The 18,909-nt window shown below is 40.6% G+C and overlaps 1 protein-coding gene across 5 annotated transcripts in view; it reads right to left on the bottom strand.

Moving 5' to 3' along the window:
• Nucleotides 1–18,909, bottom strand: part of LOC129507782 (zinc finger protein ZFP2-like) — a 33,090-nt gene that overhangs the window by 7,405 nt on the left and 6,776 nt on the right. The window contains exons 1-2 of one of the 5 annotated variants that reach the window (XM_055322492.1): nt 15,886–16,314; nt 8,253–8,317 (exon numbers count right to left, since the gene is read on the bottom strand). In XM_055322492.1, the coding sequence (XP_055178467.1) occupies nt 8,253–8,317; nt 15,886–15,907 (87 nt within the window). In that variant the 5' untranslated portion in view covers nt 15,908–16,314. Of the gene's footprint in view, nt 1–1,354; nt 1,427–8,252; nt 8,449–15,885; nt 16,315–18,909 lie in introns of those variants that run through there. The other 4 variants (XM_055322494.1, XM_055322493.1, XM_055322490.1 and 1 more) reach the window with 4 other exon arrangements.

The following is an 18,909-nucleotide window of genomic DNA, read 5'->3' as shown; positions in this document are numbered from 1 at the left end:
AGATGGCCTGGAAATAGGTGCTGATTTAGATGCATACACGGCCGTTTTAGGCAACAAGGGAAAACAGATCATTCAAAAATGTTACTTGACAACTGGCTAATCATCTGGAAAAAATAAAAAGAAGATACTCACCGTATACCTTTTTTTTTTTTTGAGAGAGAGAGAGTGCAAGCCGGGGTGGGGGAGGGGGAGATGGAGAAGGAAAGAGAGAATCTTAAGCTGAGCATGGAGCCTGATGTGGGGCTTGATCTCACAACCCTGAGTTCATGATTTAAGCTAAAATCAAGAGTTGGATACCTAACTAACTGAGCTACCCAGGCACCCCTTCAAGCCATTCTTAAGGCCAAAATATATTAGTTTTTTTTAATGTTTTTATTTATTTATTAATTAGAGGCAAAGAGAGAGGGAGAGAAGCAGAGACTCAGGCGGCAGAGGGAGAAGCAGGCTCCATGCAAGGAATCCGATATGGGATCCGATCCTGGGATTCCAGAATCATGCCCTGGGCCGAAGGCAGGTGCTAAACTGCTGAGCCACCCAGGGATCCCAATATATTAGTTTTTAAAGCTATAATAATCACAATCATTACAGCCTTTTGAAAAGAGTAACCTTGGAGAAGGCTGACACCAAGGTCAGGATCCATTCTAAAACCAGAGGCATACTTGAAAACAAAACTATACAACCTAAAAAAAGTTGAATTTTCCCAATTGGAAAAAGGAATTTGCAGTATCTATTATTTTCAAAGGATTGATATTACTATGTAAAAAGTTCCTATAGGGATGCCTGGGTGGCGCAGCGGTTTAGCACCTGCCTTTGGCCCAGGGCCCGATCCTGGAGACCCGGGATCGAATCCCACGTCAGGCTCCCTATATGGAGCCTGCTTCTCCCTCTGCCTATGTCTCTGCCTCTCTCTTTCTCTGTGTGTGACTATCATGAATAGATAAAATTTTAAAAAAAATTTTTTAAAGTTCTTATAAATCTATAAGAATAAAAAAATGAAAATGGACATAAAATCTGAGTGATTCACAGAAGAAATTCAAATGGCTAATAAATATATGAAAAGTTATGGGCGCTTGGATGGCTCAGTTGGTTAAGTGTCCAACTCTTGATTTTGACTCAGCTCAGATCCTAGAATCAAGCCCTGTGTTAGGCTTCATACTCAGTGGGGGGCCTGCTTAAGGATTCTCTCTCTCCCTTTTCCCCCCTCCCTGCTTGCATGCTGTCTCTCTAAAACAAACAAACAAACAAATAAATAAATAAATAAATAATTTTTAGAAAGAAAAATATATAAAAAGATGTTCAACTACACTAAAGAAAATTTGAAATGGAAATTAAAGGAGTTACTTTTTCCCTTTACCTGTTAAATTGGCAAAGATTAAAAAGTTTGCTAGACTTCAGTTTCTAGTAATTGACTGATTGAGTATCCAAAAGTGATCTTCCAGCTGAGAACAAATAAAAATCCTGGATAAAATGTCTTTCAGGAAAAAAAACTATAAACTTTTACTGAAACATAAGAAGACCGATTACTAACATGGCATATTCTTTGTAAATATATAATAAAATTAACCAAAATGCAAAATGACATTTTTTATTTTGCTAAAAAAAAGACACAAAAATTCATCTGTAAGAAAACTCAGGCCAAAAGAACTTTACAAAGCTAAAATTATAAAATTACCTTTGCTTCTGTTCAAAAACCACTTTCATTTAAAAACAAATAAAAGGGGGGATCCCTGGGTGGCTCAGTGGTTTAGCGCCTGCCTTTGGCCCAGGGCGTGATCCTGGAGTCCTGGGATCAAGTCCCGTGTTGGGCTCCCAGCATGGAGCCTGCTTCTCCCTCCTCCTGTGTCTCTGCCTCTCTCTCTCTCTCTATCATAAATAAATAAATAAATCTTTAAAAAAACAAATAAAAGGTTGAACAGATAGTCCCCAAACCTGGTTCTTGTATATTCAGGAGTATATTACAAGGACTATAACATGACTAAGTGGTATTAATCCCAAGAATGTAAGGGTGGCTCCACATACAAAAAACAAACAACATATCACACCATATTAATGGAATGAAGGAAGAAAATAACATGAGATCTTAACTGAATCAGAGAAAGGATGTAAGAAAACCTATCACCCTTTCATGGTGAAAACACAGCTAGGAATAGAAGGGAATTTCCTCAACACGGTAAAGGTCATATGTGAAAAATCAACAGCTAACATTATACTTAATGGTAAAAGTCTGAAAGGTCTATCCTCTAAGATGAGGAATAAGACAAGAATGACACTCTTGCCATTTCTATTCGGCATACTACTACACATTCTAGAGAAAGCAATTAGGCAAGAAAAAGAAATGTATCCAAATTGGAAAGGAATAACTAAAAGCTTTGCAGAGACATGATCTGATATGTAGAAACCTCTAATGATTTCATTTAAAAAGTCACCATAGTTTTAGGATATAAAATTAACACAGAAAAATTTGTTCTATTTCAGATGCAGAAAAAAACATGTGATAAAATTCAACATCTGTTTATCATAAAAACTCAACAAAGTGGGTATAGAGGGAACATCACATTTAATGTCGAAAAGCTAAGAGCCTTTCCTCTAAGATCTGGAACAAGACCAGGATGCCCATTCTTATCACTTTATTCAACACAGTACTGGAAGTCCTAGCCAGAACAACTGGGCAAGAAAAAGAAATAAAACGTATCCAAATTGGAAAGTAAGGAATAAAACTGTTACTATTTGCAAATGCATGATATTATATATAGAAAACCTTAAGGATGCCATCAAAAAACTGTTAGAAATAATAAATTCAGTTAAGAAGCATGATCAGCACACAAAAAAATCTCTTGTGTCTTTATAAAATAATAATGAACTATCAGTAAGAGAAATTAAGATAACAATCCCATGTACAATTACATCAAAAAGAATAAAATAGCTAGGAATAAATTTAACCAAGGAGGTGAAAGATGTGTGTATTGAAAACTATAAGACATTAAGAAATTAGAGAAGACACAAATAAATGGAAAGATATTTTGTGCTCATAGACTGTATGAATATAATTTAATTTAATATTGCTAAAATGGCCATACCACCCAAAGCAATATACAGATTCCATGCAATTCCTATCAAAATTTCAACGTGAAAATTCTATTTTCACAGAAATAGAACAATCCTAAAATGTCTATGACACCATAAAATACCCCAAATAGCCAAAGCAATGTTGAGAAAGAATAGGTTAGAGGCACTGTGCTCCTTGATTTCAAACTATATTACAAAAACAAAACAAACAAACAAAAAAGCTACAGTAATTAAAACAGTATGGTATTGGCATAAAAACAGACAAATAGTGGAACAGAATATAAGCAGAAATAAACCTATGCATATATGGTCAATAAATTTATGACAAAGGGACCAAGAAAATACAATGGGAGAAAGGACAGTCTGTAATAAATGGTGCTGAGAAAACTGGATAGCCACACACAAAAGAATGAAATTGAACCACCATCTTACTTCATAACACAAAAGTTAACTAAAAATGTATTAAAGACTTGAATTAACATCTGAAACCCTAATACTCCTAGAAGAAAACATTTGACTCTGACACCAAAAGCAAAAATTACAAAAGCAAAAATAAACAGGTGGGGCTACATCAAAGTAAAGAAATTCTGTATAGCAAAGGAAAGCATCAACAAAATGAAAATGCAACCTACAGAATGGGAGAAAATATTTGCAAATATATATTTGATAAGGGACTAATATCCAAAATATATAAAGAACTCATTCAAAAAAAAAAAAAAGAACTCATTCAATTCAATAGTAAAAAAAAAAAAAAAAAAAAAAAAAAAAAAAAAAAAAAACACCCAAATAATCAGATTAAAATATGGGTAGAAAATCTGAGTAGACATTTTTCCAAAACCATATAGATGGCCAACAGATACATGAAAAGATGCTCTATATAACTAATCATCAGGAAAATGCAAATCAAGACCACAAGGATCTATCACCTCACAAATGTTAGAAAGGCTATTATAAAAAAAAAAAACTAGAAATAACAGGTTTGGGTGGAGGATGTGGAGAAAAGGGAACCCTTGTGCACTGTTAATGGGAATGTAAATAGGTGCAGCCATTGTGGAAAACAGTATGGAGGTTTCTCAAAAAGTTAAAAGTAGAACTACCATAGGATACAGTGATTCCACTTCTGGGTAGTTATCCAAATAAAACAAAAGCATTAGCTCAAAAAGGTATCTATACCCCTGTGTCCACTGCGCCATTATCTACAACAGCCAATATACATAAGCAATCTAAGTGTCCACCAATAGATGAATGGATAAAGATGTAGTGCATATATTCAACAGAATATTCCTCAGCCATAAAAAAATCCACGCAATGCCATTCATGACAGCATGGACGGATCTGGAGGGAATTATGGTAGGTGAAATAAGTTAGGCAGAAACAAATACCAAATTATCTGTCTTATATGTGGAAAATAAATTTTAAAAAACCAAGCTTATAGATACAAAGAACAAGTCAGCGGTTGCCAGAGGTGGGTGGGGAGGGGTGGGAGAAATGGATGAACTGTTCATTTTAGGTTTTAGTTTAAATAACTTTCTTTTTTAAATTTTTTTTATTTGAGAGAGAGAGAGAGAGAGAGAGAGAGAGAATGTGTGTGTGCATATGAGTGTGGGTGGGGGTAGGGGCAGAGGGAGAGGAAGAGAATCTCAAGCAGTCTCGCCACTGAGCCTGGAGCTGGGTCAATCCCAGGACCCTGAGATCACGACCTGAGCCAAAATCAAGAGTTGGCCACTTAGCCAATTGAGCCACCCAAGTGCCCCTAAACTAAATTAACTTTCTTTCCTTTTTTTTTAATAAGTTAACTTCCTAAAAAAGAAAAAATGGTTGTATCTTAACATACCATCAATGAAAAATATGCAAAAGAAATTAAGAAAAATGATTCCAGGGATGCCTGGGTGGCTCAGCAGTTGAGCATTTGCCTTTGGCTCAGGGCATGATCCTGGAGTTCTGGGATGGAGTCCCAAATTGGGCTTCCTGCATGGAGCCTGCTTCTCCATCTGCCTATGTCTCTGCCTTCTCTCTGCGTCTCTCATGAATAAATAAATAAAATCTTTTAAAAAAAGAAAATAAAAAAAGAAAAGTCATTCCATTTACAATAACATCAAAGAATCACTTAGGAATAAATTTGTATCCTGCCACGCTACCAAATTGCTGTATGAGTTCTAGCAATCTTGGGGTGGAGGCTTTTGGGTTTTCTATGTAGAGTATCATGTCATCGGCGAAGAGGGAGAGTTTGACTTCTTCTTTGCCAATTTGAATGCCTTTAAAGGAGGGCGGGGGGTGGGGGTGAATGGGTGACGGGCACGGAGGGGGACACTTGACGGGATGAGCACTGGGTGTTATTCTGTATGTTGGTAAATTGAACACCAATAAAAATTAATTTATAAAAAAAAAGGAATAAATTTAACCAAAGGGGTATAAGACGTGTACACTGAAAACTGCAAAATACTGCTAAAAGAAATTAAAGAAGACCAAAAGAAACTGAAAGACATCTTGTTCCCATGGATTGGAAGATTTAATATCACTAAGATGTGTATATCACCGAAAGTAATATAAGATTCAATGCAATCCCTCTCAAAATCCCAATGATGTTTTTGAAAAAATGGAGAAACCTCTCCTAAAATGCATACAGAATCGCCAGAAGACCAGAATAACTAAAACAACCTTGAGAAAGAACAAGAGCACCCACGTGGCTCAGTGGTTGAGCACCTGCCTTTAGGTCAGGTCGTAATCCCAGAGTTCTGGGATTGAGTCCCACATGAAGCTCCCCCCACAGGGAGCCTGCCTCTCCCTCTCCCTATGTCTCTGCCTCACTCTGTGTCTCTCATGAATAAATAAATAAAATCTCTTTAAAAAAGAAAAAGTTGGAGGACTCACATTTCCTGATTTTGAAAAGTATTGCACAACGGGAGAGATCAAAACAGTATGGTACTAGTATAAGGACAGACATTTAAACTAATGGAATGGCACTGACGGCCCAGAAATAAACTCTCACCTTTATGGCCAATTGATTTTTCACAAAGGTGTCAGTACTGTTCAATGGGGAAAGACCAATCTTTTCAACAGGTAGTGCAGGAAAAACTGGATATCCATGTGCAAAAGAATGAAGACAGACCCTTACCTTACACTATATAAATATTAACATAAAGTGAATGAAAGACATAAATTTAAGAGCTAAAACGATAAAGTTCAGAAGAAAACATAAAGGCGAATCTTCATGACTATGGATTTGGCAACGGTTTCTTAAGTATTGGAAGCACAGGCAATAAGATTAAAAAATAAATATTTTTTTATTATTTATTTATGATAGTCATACAGAGAGAGAGGCAGAGACACAGGCAGAGGGAGAAGCAGGCTCCATGCACCGGGAGCCCGACGTGGGATTCGATCCCGGGTCTCCAGGATCGCGCCCTGGGCCAAAGGCAGGTGCCAAACCGCTGCACCACCCAGGGATCCCTAAAAAATAAATAAACTGGACTTCACCAAAATTTGAAAGTTCTGTGTATCAAAGGATACTATCAGGAGAGCAAAAAGGCAATCCACAGAATGGGAGAAAATATTTGCAAATCCTATATGTAGTAAGTACTTAATATCTACAATATGTAAAGAACATGTACAAATCAACAACCACCAAAAAAATCCCAAGTTAAAAATCGACAGGGGCCCCTGAGTGGCTCAGTCAGTTAAGCATCTGACTCTTGATTTCAGCTCAGGTCATGATCTCAGGGTCCTCAGTGTGGAGTCTGCTTGGGAGTCTATCTCTCCTTCTCCCTATGCCCCTCCTCCACTCATACACATTCTCTCTCTAAAACAAATAATAAAATCTTTAAAAATAAAAATGGACAAGAAACTTAAATAGACATTTCTCCAAAGAATATATATATGTGTGTATATAGTATGTATAGTATGTATATGGCCAATAATACACAAAAAGATGCTCAACATCATTTGTTGTTAGGGAAATGCATATCAAAACCACAATGAAAAACAAAACAAAAACAAAACAAAACAAAACCACAATGAAATTTTACTTTACATCTGCCAGGATGGTTATAATAAAAGCAACAAAAAATACCAAGTGTTGGTGACACATGGAGAAACCGAAATTTTTATACACAGTTGGTAAGAATGTATAATGGTACAGTTGCTGTGGAAGTTTGGTGCTTTCTAAAAAGGTTAAACATAGAGTTACCATATGCTCCAGCAATTCTACTCTTAGGTATATGCCTCAAAGAATGGGAAACAAGGATTCAGACAGATATCTGTACACCAACGTTCACAACACCATAATTCACAATAGCTAACAAGTAGAAATGGTTCAAGTGTCCATTAACAGATGACTGGATAAACAGAAGGAGTATATGCATACAATGAAATATTATTCCACCATAAAAAGGAGTTGAATTCTGATATAAACTACAACATATATGTTAATAGTGAGGAAATATTTCTTAGTGTATTCATTTTTATAAATATTTTATTTATTTTTTTTGTTTAGAGTGAGTGAGGGGCGGGGGAAAGGGAGAGAGAATCTCAAGCCGACTCCATACTAAGCACAGAGCCCAACAGAGCAGGGCTTGATCCCATGACCCTGAGAACATGACCTGAGCCAAAACCGAGAGTCAGATGCTCAATAGACTGAGCCACCCAGGCACGTCTATTTCTTAGTTCATATAGGTTCTGTTTGGCTTGATGATAACTGGTTGGTGGTGATAATTGGCAATGAGTGTACAATACTGTGAATATAATTAATTCACATTGGAGTGCATGCTAAAAAATGGTTAAAATGGCAAATTTTATGTTATATATATCTTACCACACTAGAAAAAAGCAAAGTGATAACCTGTGTGTGTAGCATCTACCACTTGGGTAAAAAGGAAATAGATGAAGGATACAAATTCAAATGACTGCATATGTATAAATAAATTATCTCTAAAAGGATACAAATGAGGTTGTCTGGAGAGGAAAACTGAAGGGCTGGGGGCAAAAGTAGGAGACTTGCATTTCTCTGTTCACCCTTTGGTATGTTTGAATTCTCAATTATGTACACATATTACTTATCCAAAAATTTAATTACTCAAAAAATTCACAGAACTGGGTTTTAAATAAACATTACAATCCCAATGAATAAACATGCAAAAGTCAGAGCAGTCAATTCATGAAAGAATAAACACACCCTCCCCAACTCCTACCTGCAAAGAAAGCAAAGTCCTCAGCTTTACTTGTGTCTTGGCCATGTCCTCTTCTCTAGGAAGAGCTGGAGAGAGAGAGAGAGACAGAGAAGAGAAGAGAGAGAGAACACGCATGAGTGCCTCCTCCTGTAGGGCTCAGAGCTGTCTAGAGAGGACTGCTTACCTCTCCCCCAACCCCCAACAAGGGCACAAGGGACACGACCCGTACATACCCTATATAGGTATAGCTCTATACTGTGAAGAAAGAATGTGGTTTTTCCCTTATGTTTCTTGCCTTTTCTGACCTCTATGAGGAATTGACAGTATGGAACACTTCTCTCTCAGGACTGGCTCCTCTCAGAAAGAAAATTCCAAGCCCAGGTGGTTTTCAATGATGAATGACTGATATCAAACATTTAAAGGCAAAATACACAAACTCTCAGAAAATTGAAAAAGAAAAAGGGAATGCTTCCTAACTCCTTTTAGAGGCCAACACAATCTTGCTATCCAAACTTGACAAATAATTATAAGACAATTAAAGACCAATATCAGGAAGACAGATACAAAAATCCTTACCACATATCAGCAAATCTAAAGTATATGCATGTATGAGTGTGCATGTGTGGGTGTATGTGTGTGTATTTTTTCCAGCAGAGTTTATCCTAGGAAAAAAAAAGTTGGTTTGACATTAGGAATTTTATGTAATTAATCACATTAAGATCATATTAAGAGAATGAAGGGAAAAATCAAAATATCTTAATAGATGCAAAAATTTATTAGATAAAATTCTACACTAGTTCATGATTAAAATGTTCAGCAAACCAGTAATGAACTTACTCCATTGATAAATGGCATCTACAAATAGTACCTACAATTCACATCATAATAAATAATGACACATTCAATGTTTTTACCCTGATATTGGGAACTAGGCAAGGATGTCTGTTCTCATCATTTTTATTTTACATTGTACTTGAAATCCTAGTCAGTGAAATAAAACACGAAAAAAGAAATAAAACCACAGATAGTAAGAGAGAAGCAAAACTGTGTTTGCAGTCAGCATGATTTTCTCCATAGAAAAACTTAAGAAATCCACAATACAACTTTAAAAATGAATAAATAAGCAAGGTCATAGCATGTGAGAGTCTTCCTATTTCTTACTAACCTTAATACTCCAATCCCAGACCATAGTAAAAAAAAAATTTTGTAAAAATTTTTTATACTACACTTTTCCTGTTCATGTTACTATGCAGTTTCTATCTCCTGGTTGGATACTTACTGATACGACTGTCAGGGGAAAAGACTACTCTTAACCTCTACTTCACTACATACAAAAAATTAATTTGAATTATATTGTAGATATAAACAGAAAAGCTAAAACTATATTGTCTCCAGAAGAAAATATAGGAGGAAATCATTGTTACCTAATGGTAGGCAAAGAATTCTTTTTTTAAAATTTTTATTTATTTATGATAGTCACACACACAGAGAGAGAGAGGCAGAGACATAGGCAGAGGGAGAAGCAGGCTCCATGCACTGGGAGCCCGACGTGGGATTCGATCCCGGGTCTCCAGGATCGCGCCCTGGGCCAAAGGCAGGTGCTAAACCGCTGCGCCACCCAGGGATCCCCAAGAATTCTTAACTAGAACAAAAAAATTACTAACTATTAAAGTTGATAAATTGGACTTCGCCAAAATTAAAAAAATGTCTGCTCTATAAAAGACATCATTGGGGTTCCCTGGGTGGCTCAGCGGTTTAGCGCCTGTCTTTGGCCCAGGGTGTGATCCTGGAGTCCCAGGATCGAGACCTGCATCGGGCTCCCTGCACGGAGCCTGCTTCTCCCTCTGCCTGTGTCTCTGCCTCTCTCTCTCTCTGTGTCTCTCATGAATAAATGGATAAAATCTTTTTTTAAAAGATATCATTAAGATAATAAAAAGGCAAGCATGTAGGGAAGGGTTAACTCTATGTGTCTGCTCATGCCCTATACATTCCTCAAAAAGGCATATTTTCAGAACTGGCCCCTGGATAGCTCCTGGGCACTGAGCTCCTAGAATGTTCTGTTGGATAAGAAGAGGGTTTTGCAAGCCTAAGGCCTTGAGCCATCGTGTGCCAGATTGTCCAGATAGCTTACACTAACACTGTGATTCATAGTGAACACCTACTTCCCATCTAAGGGTTTGGATCTTTAGTAACTGAGGTCAGCCATGCAGCGCCATATGCCTACATGGCTGACCTCCAATATAAACACTGGATTAAAAAAAAAACAAAAAACACTGGATACCCAAACTTGGGTAAGTTTCCATGGTTGGTGATACTTCGCACATGTCACACTTCACTCCTGGGGAAATTATATACATCCCTTGCCACTCCACTGGGAGAGGACATGTGGAAGGTTGTGCATGGTTTCTTCTAGACTTTGCCCCATGCACATTTTCCTTGTGCTGATTTTACTGTGCATTCTTTTGGTGTGATAGACACTAACCACGAGACTTTTGAGTCCTATGAAAGCCCTTCTAGTGAAACATCAAGCCTGAGAGTGGCCCTGGGGGTCCTTGAGGCAGCGAGCCACAGATGGCAAGAAAATATTCACTATACATATGGTAATGCAGACATTAACACATATATAAATACAAATATAACACATACATAACATATACATGATGACACATACATATACACATATATACACATATATGATAAAGGTCTTATATCTAGAATATAGACTGAGTTCTTATAGATCAAAAACAAGAGATCAACGAATCCAACCAAAAATGGGCAAGGGACTTAGGCCTTCATAAAATGAGATATAAAAATGATAATAAGCATATGAAAATATGCTCACCATCATTAGCTATCAGGAAAATCCAGATGAAAGACATCGTGAGTCAGCACCATACCATTAGAAGGGCTAAGATTAAAAAGACTGACAATACTAAGTGTTGGCAAAGACCTGGAGCAAACATAACTCCTGCACATTGTTAGCAGGAATGTAAAGTGAATCGGCCACTTTAGAAGTTTCAGAGTTTTTTTTTTTTTTTACAAAGTTAAACATATGCCTATCCTATGAGCCAGTAGCTATTCCAGTTTTCTAGGTGTTTGCCCAAGAGAAATAAAATATATGTCCACAGAAAGGCTTGTATGCAAATAACTTCAGCAGCTTTACTCATCGAAGCTAAAAACTAGAAGCTACTCAAATGCCCACTGACAAGTGAACAAATATATAAATTGTGGTATGTTCATACAAGGAGTAACACAGAGAAATAAAAATGAATGAGCTAATACACATGTACTATGGAAGAATCTGAGAGACATTTAGTTCAATGAAAAAATTTAAAAAGCCAGATGAAAAATGGTACATATAATATGCCTGAATTTCATGAACTTTGCTTTCTTTTTTCTTTCCTTTCTCTCTCTCTCTCTTTTTAAAAGATTTTATTTATTTATTCATGAGAGACACACACAGAGAAGCAGAGACACGGGCAGAGGGAGAAGCAGGCTCCATGCAGGGAGCCTGATGAGGGACTCGATTCTGGGACTCAGGAATCACACCTTGAGCCGAAGGCAGACGCTTAATCGCTGAGCCACACAGGGATCACCTTTCTCTCTCTTTTTAATTGAAGAATAATTGACACACAATCCATGAAGTTCTAAAGCAAGTTCTATGACAACAGAAATCAGCCCGGTAGTTGCTTGAGGTGAGGAACACTAGGAATTGAATAGAGAGAGGCATAAAGGAACTTCCTGGGAGGTTAAAAATATTCCCTGTCTTTTTTTTATTATTTTATTTATTTATGATAGGCACACAGTGAGAGAGCGAGAGAGAGAGGCAGAGACATAGGCAGAGGGAGAAGCAGGCTCCATGCACCGGGAGCCCGATGTGGGACTCGATCCCGGGTCTCCAGGATCACGCCCTGGGCCAAAGACAGGCATCAAACCACTGCGCCACCCAGGGATCCCCAATATTCCCTGTCTTAAATTGGGTGGTAGATGAACAGATTTATATACCACATTCCATGCCACCCCATTTTATTGTATCTAAGTTATACGACAAAAAGTTGATTAAAAAGAAACTAGCTCCATGGGGAGCCTGGGTGGCTCAGTGGGTTAAGCATCTGCCTCTTGGTTTTGGCTCAGGTCATGATCTCAGGATCGTGGGCTCAAGCACCGAGGCAAGCTCTGCATTCAGTGTGGAGTCTGCTTGAGATTGCTGTTGCCTCTGCCTGTGGGCCTACTGTATGCCAGGCCCAGACCTCTGCCTCTGCCCCTACCCCCATTCATGCTTTCTCTTTCTTTCTAAAATAAATAAATCTTTTTTTTTAAGCGACAAGACAAACCACATAGGTACATGGGTATCTGGAGGAAAAGCATTCCTGGCAGAGGGACTATCAAGTGAAAGCATGCCTAGTGAGTTCCAGATACAGAAAAGAGGCCGCTGTGGCCGGAACAGAATGAGGGAGGGAGTGACAGATGAGCTTGGAACTCAGAACTGGAGACCAGAAGGCACAGGACCTCCCAGGCCATGGTGAGGCTCATTCTGGAACAGGATCATCTGGTTGCTAAGGGCAGAACAAGTAGAAGCAAGGAGACCAGGGAGGGGTTACGCCAACAATTCAGGGAGAGAAGGTGTCCAGGGGAGAAGCTGAGAAGGGGCAGAGTCTGGACACGTTGTGAAGAAAGAGTTTGTGATAGTGTTTGTGAATGAATCGAATGTGGGATGTAACAACAACAACAAAAAAGGCAGAGTCAAGAAGTAAAGGTTTTTGGACTGACAGGCTGGAAGTAGGGAACGATCATTTGTTAAGATGGGAAAGAGTGCAGGGGGAAGAGGAGGTCTGTGCAGAGAGCAGGAATCAGTCCTTTTAGACATGATAAGTTCCAGGGGGTATTAGACATCCAAATGAACAAGCCAAGTGGGCAGTCAGGTAGTGAGCCTGAAGCTGCGAGCAGGAATCTAAGCAGAAGACATAAATTTGAGCATCAGCAGCACATGGGTGCCAGTGAAAACCACAAGGCTCGATAAGGTTTCTTCAAAGTGAGTGTAGTTAGAGAAGATGGGAGGCTTCTCATGATCCAGCCCTGAGGCCCTCCAGTCTTGGGGAGAGAGGTCTCTCATCTCAGGGGGAGATGAGGGTCCAGCAGTGGAGACCAAGGCATTCCTGGAGAGGCGGGAGGAAAACCAGGAGGGGAGCTGTCCCACAGCCAAGGCAAGACAGTGCTGATGGACGGATCAAGCAACACAGAATTCTCTGGTGCATTTGACAAGGAGAGTTGTGGCACTCTTGTAGAAGCCTGCTTGGAGCAGCTTCAGGATAGACCCGGAGGAGAGTAGTTAGGCACAGCAGACATAAACAACCTTTCTGAGGAGTCCAAAGGCAAAAAAGAGGAATAGGATGGTTGCTGGAAAGTGGGACAAGAAGGTCTTATTAATAGGGAGAAATAATACTTTCAAATTGTTAGCTATCAATCTGACGTCTGAGATCATTTTAGATCTTTGCTTGGTATTGTTCCTATGTGAATATTCCAGGGGACTTACCAATTTGAAAGTATTATATTACATAATCATTGAGATAATTAGCATACTATGACTGGGAGAGCCCACAAGAATGTTTGCTAAAAAGTTAAGAGGAGCTCTCTCTAGGACTTGGCGGGTTACTGCATATTGTGCTTGTTTGGATTTCCCAACACTTCCCCTGCACCTGTGCATTGCTTGTATTGGATAATTCTTTACAAAAAAAGCAGAGATAGTTTCAGCATGACTCATGAGACCACCTCCCCATGACCTATGTAGTTACCCAGACTTTGTCACTGTCTTTGGATATGCACATGCTATTCCCTCTGCTGTGGGTCCCCTACGGCCAGGCCCAGAGCCAGCCACTCCTCCCATTGGTCATTCAGGACCACAGTCCTAAGGGCAGGCCCCCAGCACAGTGCCCCATACAAGTGCTCAGGGAATGGATGGATGGATATGTGGTGTCCTGTTATCCAGGCTTGGGACCATTGCTCCAAATACCTGGAAGAACTCTGACCCTGAGCTCCTAACTCAAGCCTCCGGGCAGAAGGAAGAGAAACCCTAAGGCAGGGTTTTAGGAACAAGCTTTTCAGAGATGATCTTCCTGCACCAGGGGAGCCCATCAGAACCCCAACTCAAGAAAGGAGGCCCATCAGGGCATGTAAAGGGCCAGGTGACTCAGTGTTCTGTGGACTCCCCGAGTATTTTCAACTTTTGATCACACTGTTGATCAACTATTGATCACCCTAAAAAATTCTTTAAATTTTTTTAGAATTGTGGTAAAGATACACATAACAAAAAAAATTCACCATTTTAACCATTGCTAAGTATACAGTTTAGTACTGCTAAGTATATTCACATTGTTGTGCAACCCATCTTCTGAACTTTCTCATCTTGCAAAATTGAAACTCTGCATCCCTTAAACAAGTTTCCCACACCCCCTCCTCCCAGCCCCCGACAACCACCATTCCACTTTCTATGAATTTGATTACTTTAGGGACCTAATAGAAGTGGAATCATACAGTGTCTCTTATTTTGAGGCAGGGCTTATTTCAGTTAGCATAATGTCTTCGAGCTTCATCCATGTTGTACCATGTGTCCAAACTTCCTTTTTTAAGGCTTAATGCCATATTGCATTGTACGGATAGACCAGCTTGTTTATCCATCCGTTAGTGGTTAGATACTTGGGTTGCTTCCACCTCCTGGCTATTGCGACTGCTCCTGCTATAAACGTGGTCTGCAAATAATCTCTTTTCAGATCCTGCTTTCAATTCTTTGGGATATATACCCAGAGATTACATGGTGGTTCTAGTTTTCATTTCTTAAGTAAAAGTTAAAGAATTTCCATACTGCTCTCCACAGTGGCTGCACCATTTTACATTCTCACCAAGGGCAAAGGTTCCAACTTCTCCACATCCACACTAACGCGTTATGTTTTGTTTTGGTTTTTTTTGTTTTTTGTTTTTGTTTGTTTGGTAATAGCGGTCCTAATGCGTGTGTGGTTATCTTTAAAATTGTTTGATGGGGGATCCGTGGGTGGGGCAGCGGTTTAGCGCCTGCCTTTGGCCCAGGGCGCGATCCTGGAGACCCGGGATCGAATCCCACGTCGGGCTCCCGGTGCATGGAGCCTGCTTCTCCCTCTGCCTATGTCTCTGCCTCTCCCTCTCTCTGTGTGTGACTATCATAAATAAGTAAAAATAAAATAAAAATAAAAAAATGAAATTGTTTGATGATGAAACAAATCCAGGGCGTGCAGGAACCTCACCTGGAACGGACAGTATTAAGAGACCATCCACGGAATTCTGGACACAGGTCACAACGTGAATACTAACGGTGTCGCGGGAAATAGCCCCTGCCCTTATCTATTTCTCTTATCTCTCCCTCCATCTCCCTGCACCACCACCACCCCCAGCTAAACGCGCTTCTAGCTTTTACAGTAATATTGTCCTTGCTTAACTTTACAGTTTTATCACACCTCCGCTCCCTTAAACCATAGTTCACAGTTTGCCAGTGTTTGACCTTGGTATAAACGTAAGCATTTTGTGTTACTCCTTTGCTTAACTTTGGGCAGGGGAGATTCATCAGCATTCATACAGCTCTCATCTCTGGGTTTTCCGTACGGAACGTCACAGCAGGAAAATTCACCTTCGTCTCTTCCAATACCCATCCACAGACAGAGATGACGCTGTACCTGTCTCCCGAGGCTTCGGGGCAGGGGTCTCCACCTGCACCTTCGGGGCAGCGTTCACCCGGCCGTCCGCGGCTCTGCAGCCTCCTGGGCCCCAGGCCAGGCCCAGGGGCGCGGTCCTGCTGCTGGGGCTCAGGAGCAGCCTGTAGGGTGGCCCCGGGGGGAGGCCCTCGCACTCCCCGCTGCGCGGCCACGGTCACGCCCGCGGAGCCCCTTGCGCCCCCACCAAGGTCGGGGGCTGCGCTCACGCCCCATCACGTGCGCCCCACACACTCAGGCTGGCGTCGGGCTCAGCGGCCTGGAACCCGCGGGCGCGGAGCGCGGCCTCGGAGACAGATCCCGGGGCTGACCGACCTCCCATAAAAGCCCAACCACCCTACAAAACAGCAGCCCGAAGACCGCTGTGTAAGTGCGCCTGCGCAGGCCGGGCGAGAACTACAACTCCCGGGAGCCCTTGCGCTGCGAAGAGGGTCGACTCTATTTTCCAGAAGGCATCGGCGTCTTGCAGATGCTCTGACCTCCCGACCCAGACGAGTTTGTAGCACAGCCTTCTGGGAAGTGTAGTTCTGGTGTCACGCTGGACCGCAGGTTGTATATCTACTTGCTGGAGTATCTAGAGGATGGTGCCCAGGAACGTGGAATTATCCTGTCAGCTCGTCCACATCTCCAAGTGGATTCGGGTGGGTCCGGGTCCATATCCATCTTTGCAGGAAAGGCTCATGCACCTCACCCTAAGGATACTAGTGGTGATAGTTTTAACAGGCTCCAGCTGCCCTGCCCTTAACCTGAGGTCCCAGGGAGGATCAGGGGAAAGGGTAGGGAAACCCTCAGCCCTGCTCTCAGGTCCAGTGATCCTGATGCTGGTCCCTCCTCATGAGCAGGGGAAGGAGGTCTCCGTGGTGGTCCAGCCTTGACCCTGTGCTCAAACAATTTCACTCTCCTTGGCTTGAATCCTAGGTTCAGCTTTGGCCACAAGCTCTACCCAGCCAGCATCAGCACATCACAGCTGTGCCCAGGCCTCCCCTGCTGTGGTTGCTGGCCTCCAGAATCGCCCATATAAGTCTTGTCTCCTGGTAGTCACATCTTTGTGCAGTACTCCCAAATTGAGTAGGGCTGATTTGTGTAACAAAAATAATATTGTGGATATACTGGTGTATGAATTCTGAAGCTAACTAATGAAACACATTGACTGAAGCTTCAGCCTTGCTGTCTTGGATCACTTACTCTGGGGGAAGCCAACACCACATCTTAAGTATACCTGAATAATCTGTGGACAGTTTCACGTGGCAAGAAACTTTGGCCACCTGCCTACAGCGAGCACCAACTTGCCAGCCACGAAAGGATTGATCTTGATTGTGGGACCCCCAGCCCTCAGTGACATTTTAACTGCAAACGTATGTGAGATCTCAAGCCAGAGCAACAGAAGAATAGCCAACATGAGGTAAAATGATTTAAGTTTGTTTTATGTTACTAAGGGATAATTTGTTATACAGCAATAGATAACAAGTACACATAAAAGTAGTATATATAATTAATGCAGATAGCTAAATCCAGTATTTAGAAATAGGATACTGTGGAAACAAAAACTGGAATGTGGGAGAAGTTTTGAACTAGCAATGAGAAGAAGCTAAAAGGACTTTGAAATGAGTGGTAATGAAAGTATAATTGCCTTTGAAGGATCTAGAAGCCTTAAAGGATACTTCAGGTTTCTGGGACGCCTGGCTGGCTCCACCAGAAGACCATGCAACTCTTGATCTTGGGGTCATGAGTTCAAGCCCCATGTTGGGGGTAGAGATTACTTAAATAAATCAGTATTTTTTTAAAGGATATTTTGGATGAGACCTTAAAGGACATGAAGGAAAATGTTTTTGGAAATTGGAGAGATAGGAATCCTTGCTGGATAGTGGCAGAAAGCTTAGCAACATGTCACCTATAGTAACATGGAAAGTAGAAAATGTACCTAATAAACTGGGTAATCTAGCTAAGGAGATTTCCAGATAGAGTGGAAGGTGTCTGGAAACCTGTAGAAGGTGCTTCTTGGCTTCTTGCTGCTCATAGGAACATAGGAGAGGAGAGAAACCCACTATTAAGCAAAAATGAGTTAAGTATTGCTGGGTCTGGAAGTACCCAGCCTCTCCAGATGGCAAATGATGCTGAAATCAGGAAATGGTTTATAAGCAAAGATTAAATCTATGCCACACCCAGGAAAAATAGTATGAAGATGAAGTTGTATGAGAAGATGCTCATATCATTAGCTATCAGGGAAATGCACAAAACTACCATGAGATACTACTTTACACCCCCCAGAACGTCTATAATCAAAAAGAGGTAGTATCAGGTAGTGGCAAGGATGTGGAGAAATTGGTACCCTCATACATTGCTGTTGGGAATGTAAAAATGATACAAATGCTTTGGAGAACAGTCTGGCAGTACTTAAAAAGGCTAAAAATAGAGTTACCATTTCACTCAGCAATTCTACTCTTAGGCATATACCTAAGATAAATGAAGACTTACGTCCACACAAAAACTTGTAGATGAATGTTCATAGCTATACTACTCATAGTAGCCAAAAAGTGACAACAGGGATCCCTGGGTGGTGCAGCGGTTTGGCGCCTGCCTTTGGCCCAGGGCGCGATCCTGGAGACCCGGGATCGAATCCCACGTCGGGCTCCCGGTGCATGGAGCCTGCTTCTCCCTCTGCCTGTGTCTCTGCCTCTCTCTCTCTCTCTGTGTGTGACTATCATAAATAAATAAAAATTTAAAAAAAATAAAAATAAAACAAAAAAACAAAAAGTGACAACAACCCAAACGTCTACCAAATGATGAATGGGTAAATAAAATGATAAATACCCCTATGATGGAATATTAGTCATTGTTAATAAGAAATAAAATATAGACATATGCATGGGTTTTGCAAATATTACGGTAAATGAAAGAAGCCAGTCATAAAAGGCCACACATTGTATGACTTGATTTATATA

Source organism: Nyctereutes procyonoides, unplaced genomic scaffold, assembly GCF_905146905.1.
Source record: "Nyctereutes procyonoides isolate TBG_1078 unplaced genomic scaffold, NYPRO_anot_genome, whole genome shotgun sequence".
Classification (NCBI taxonomy): domain Eukaryota; kingdom Metazoa; phylum Chordata; class Mammalia; order Carnivora; family Canidae; genus Nyctereutes; species Nyctereutes procyonoides.
Note: the sequence above shows the minus strand (reverse complement) of the source record. Positions and strands in the feature narration are given on the sequence as shown.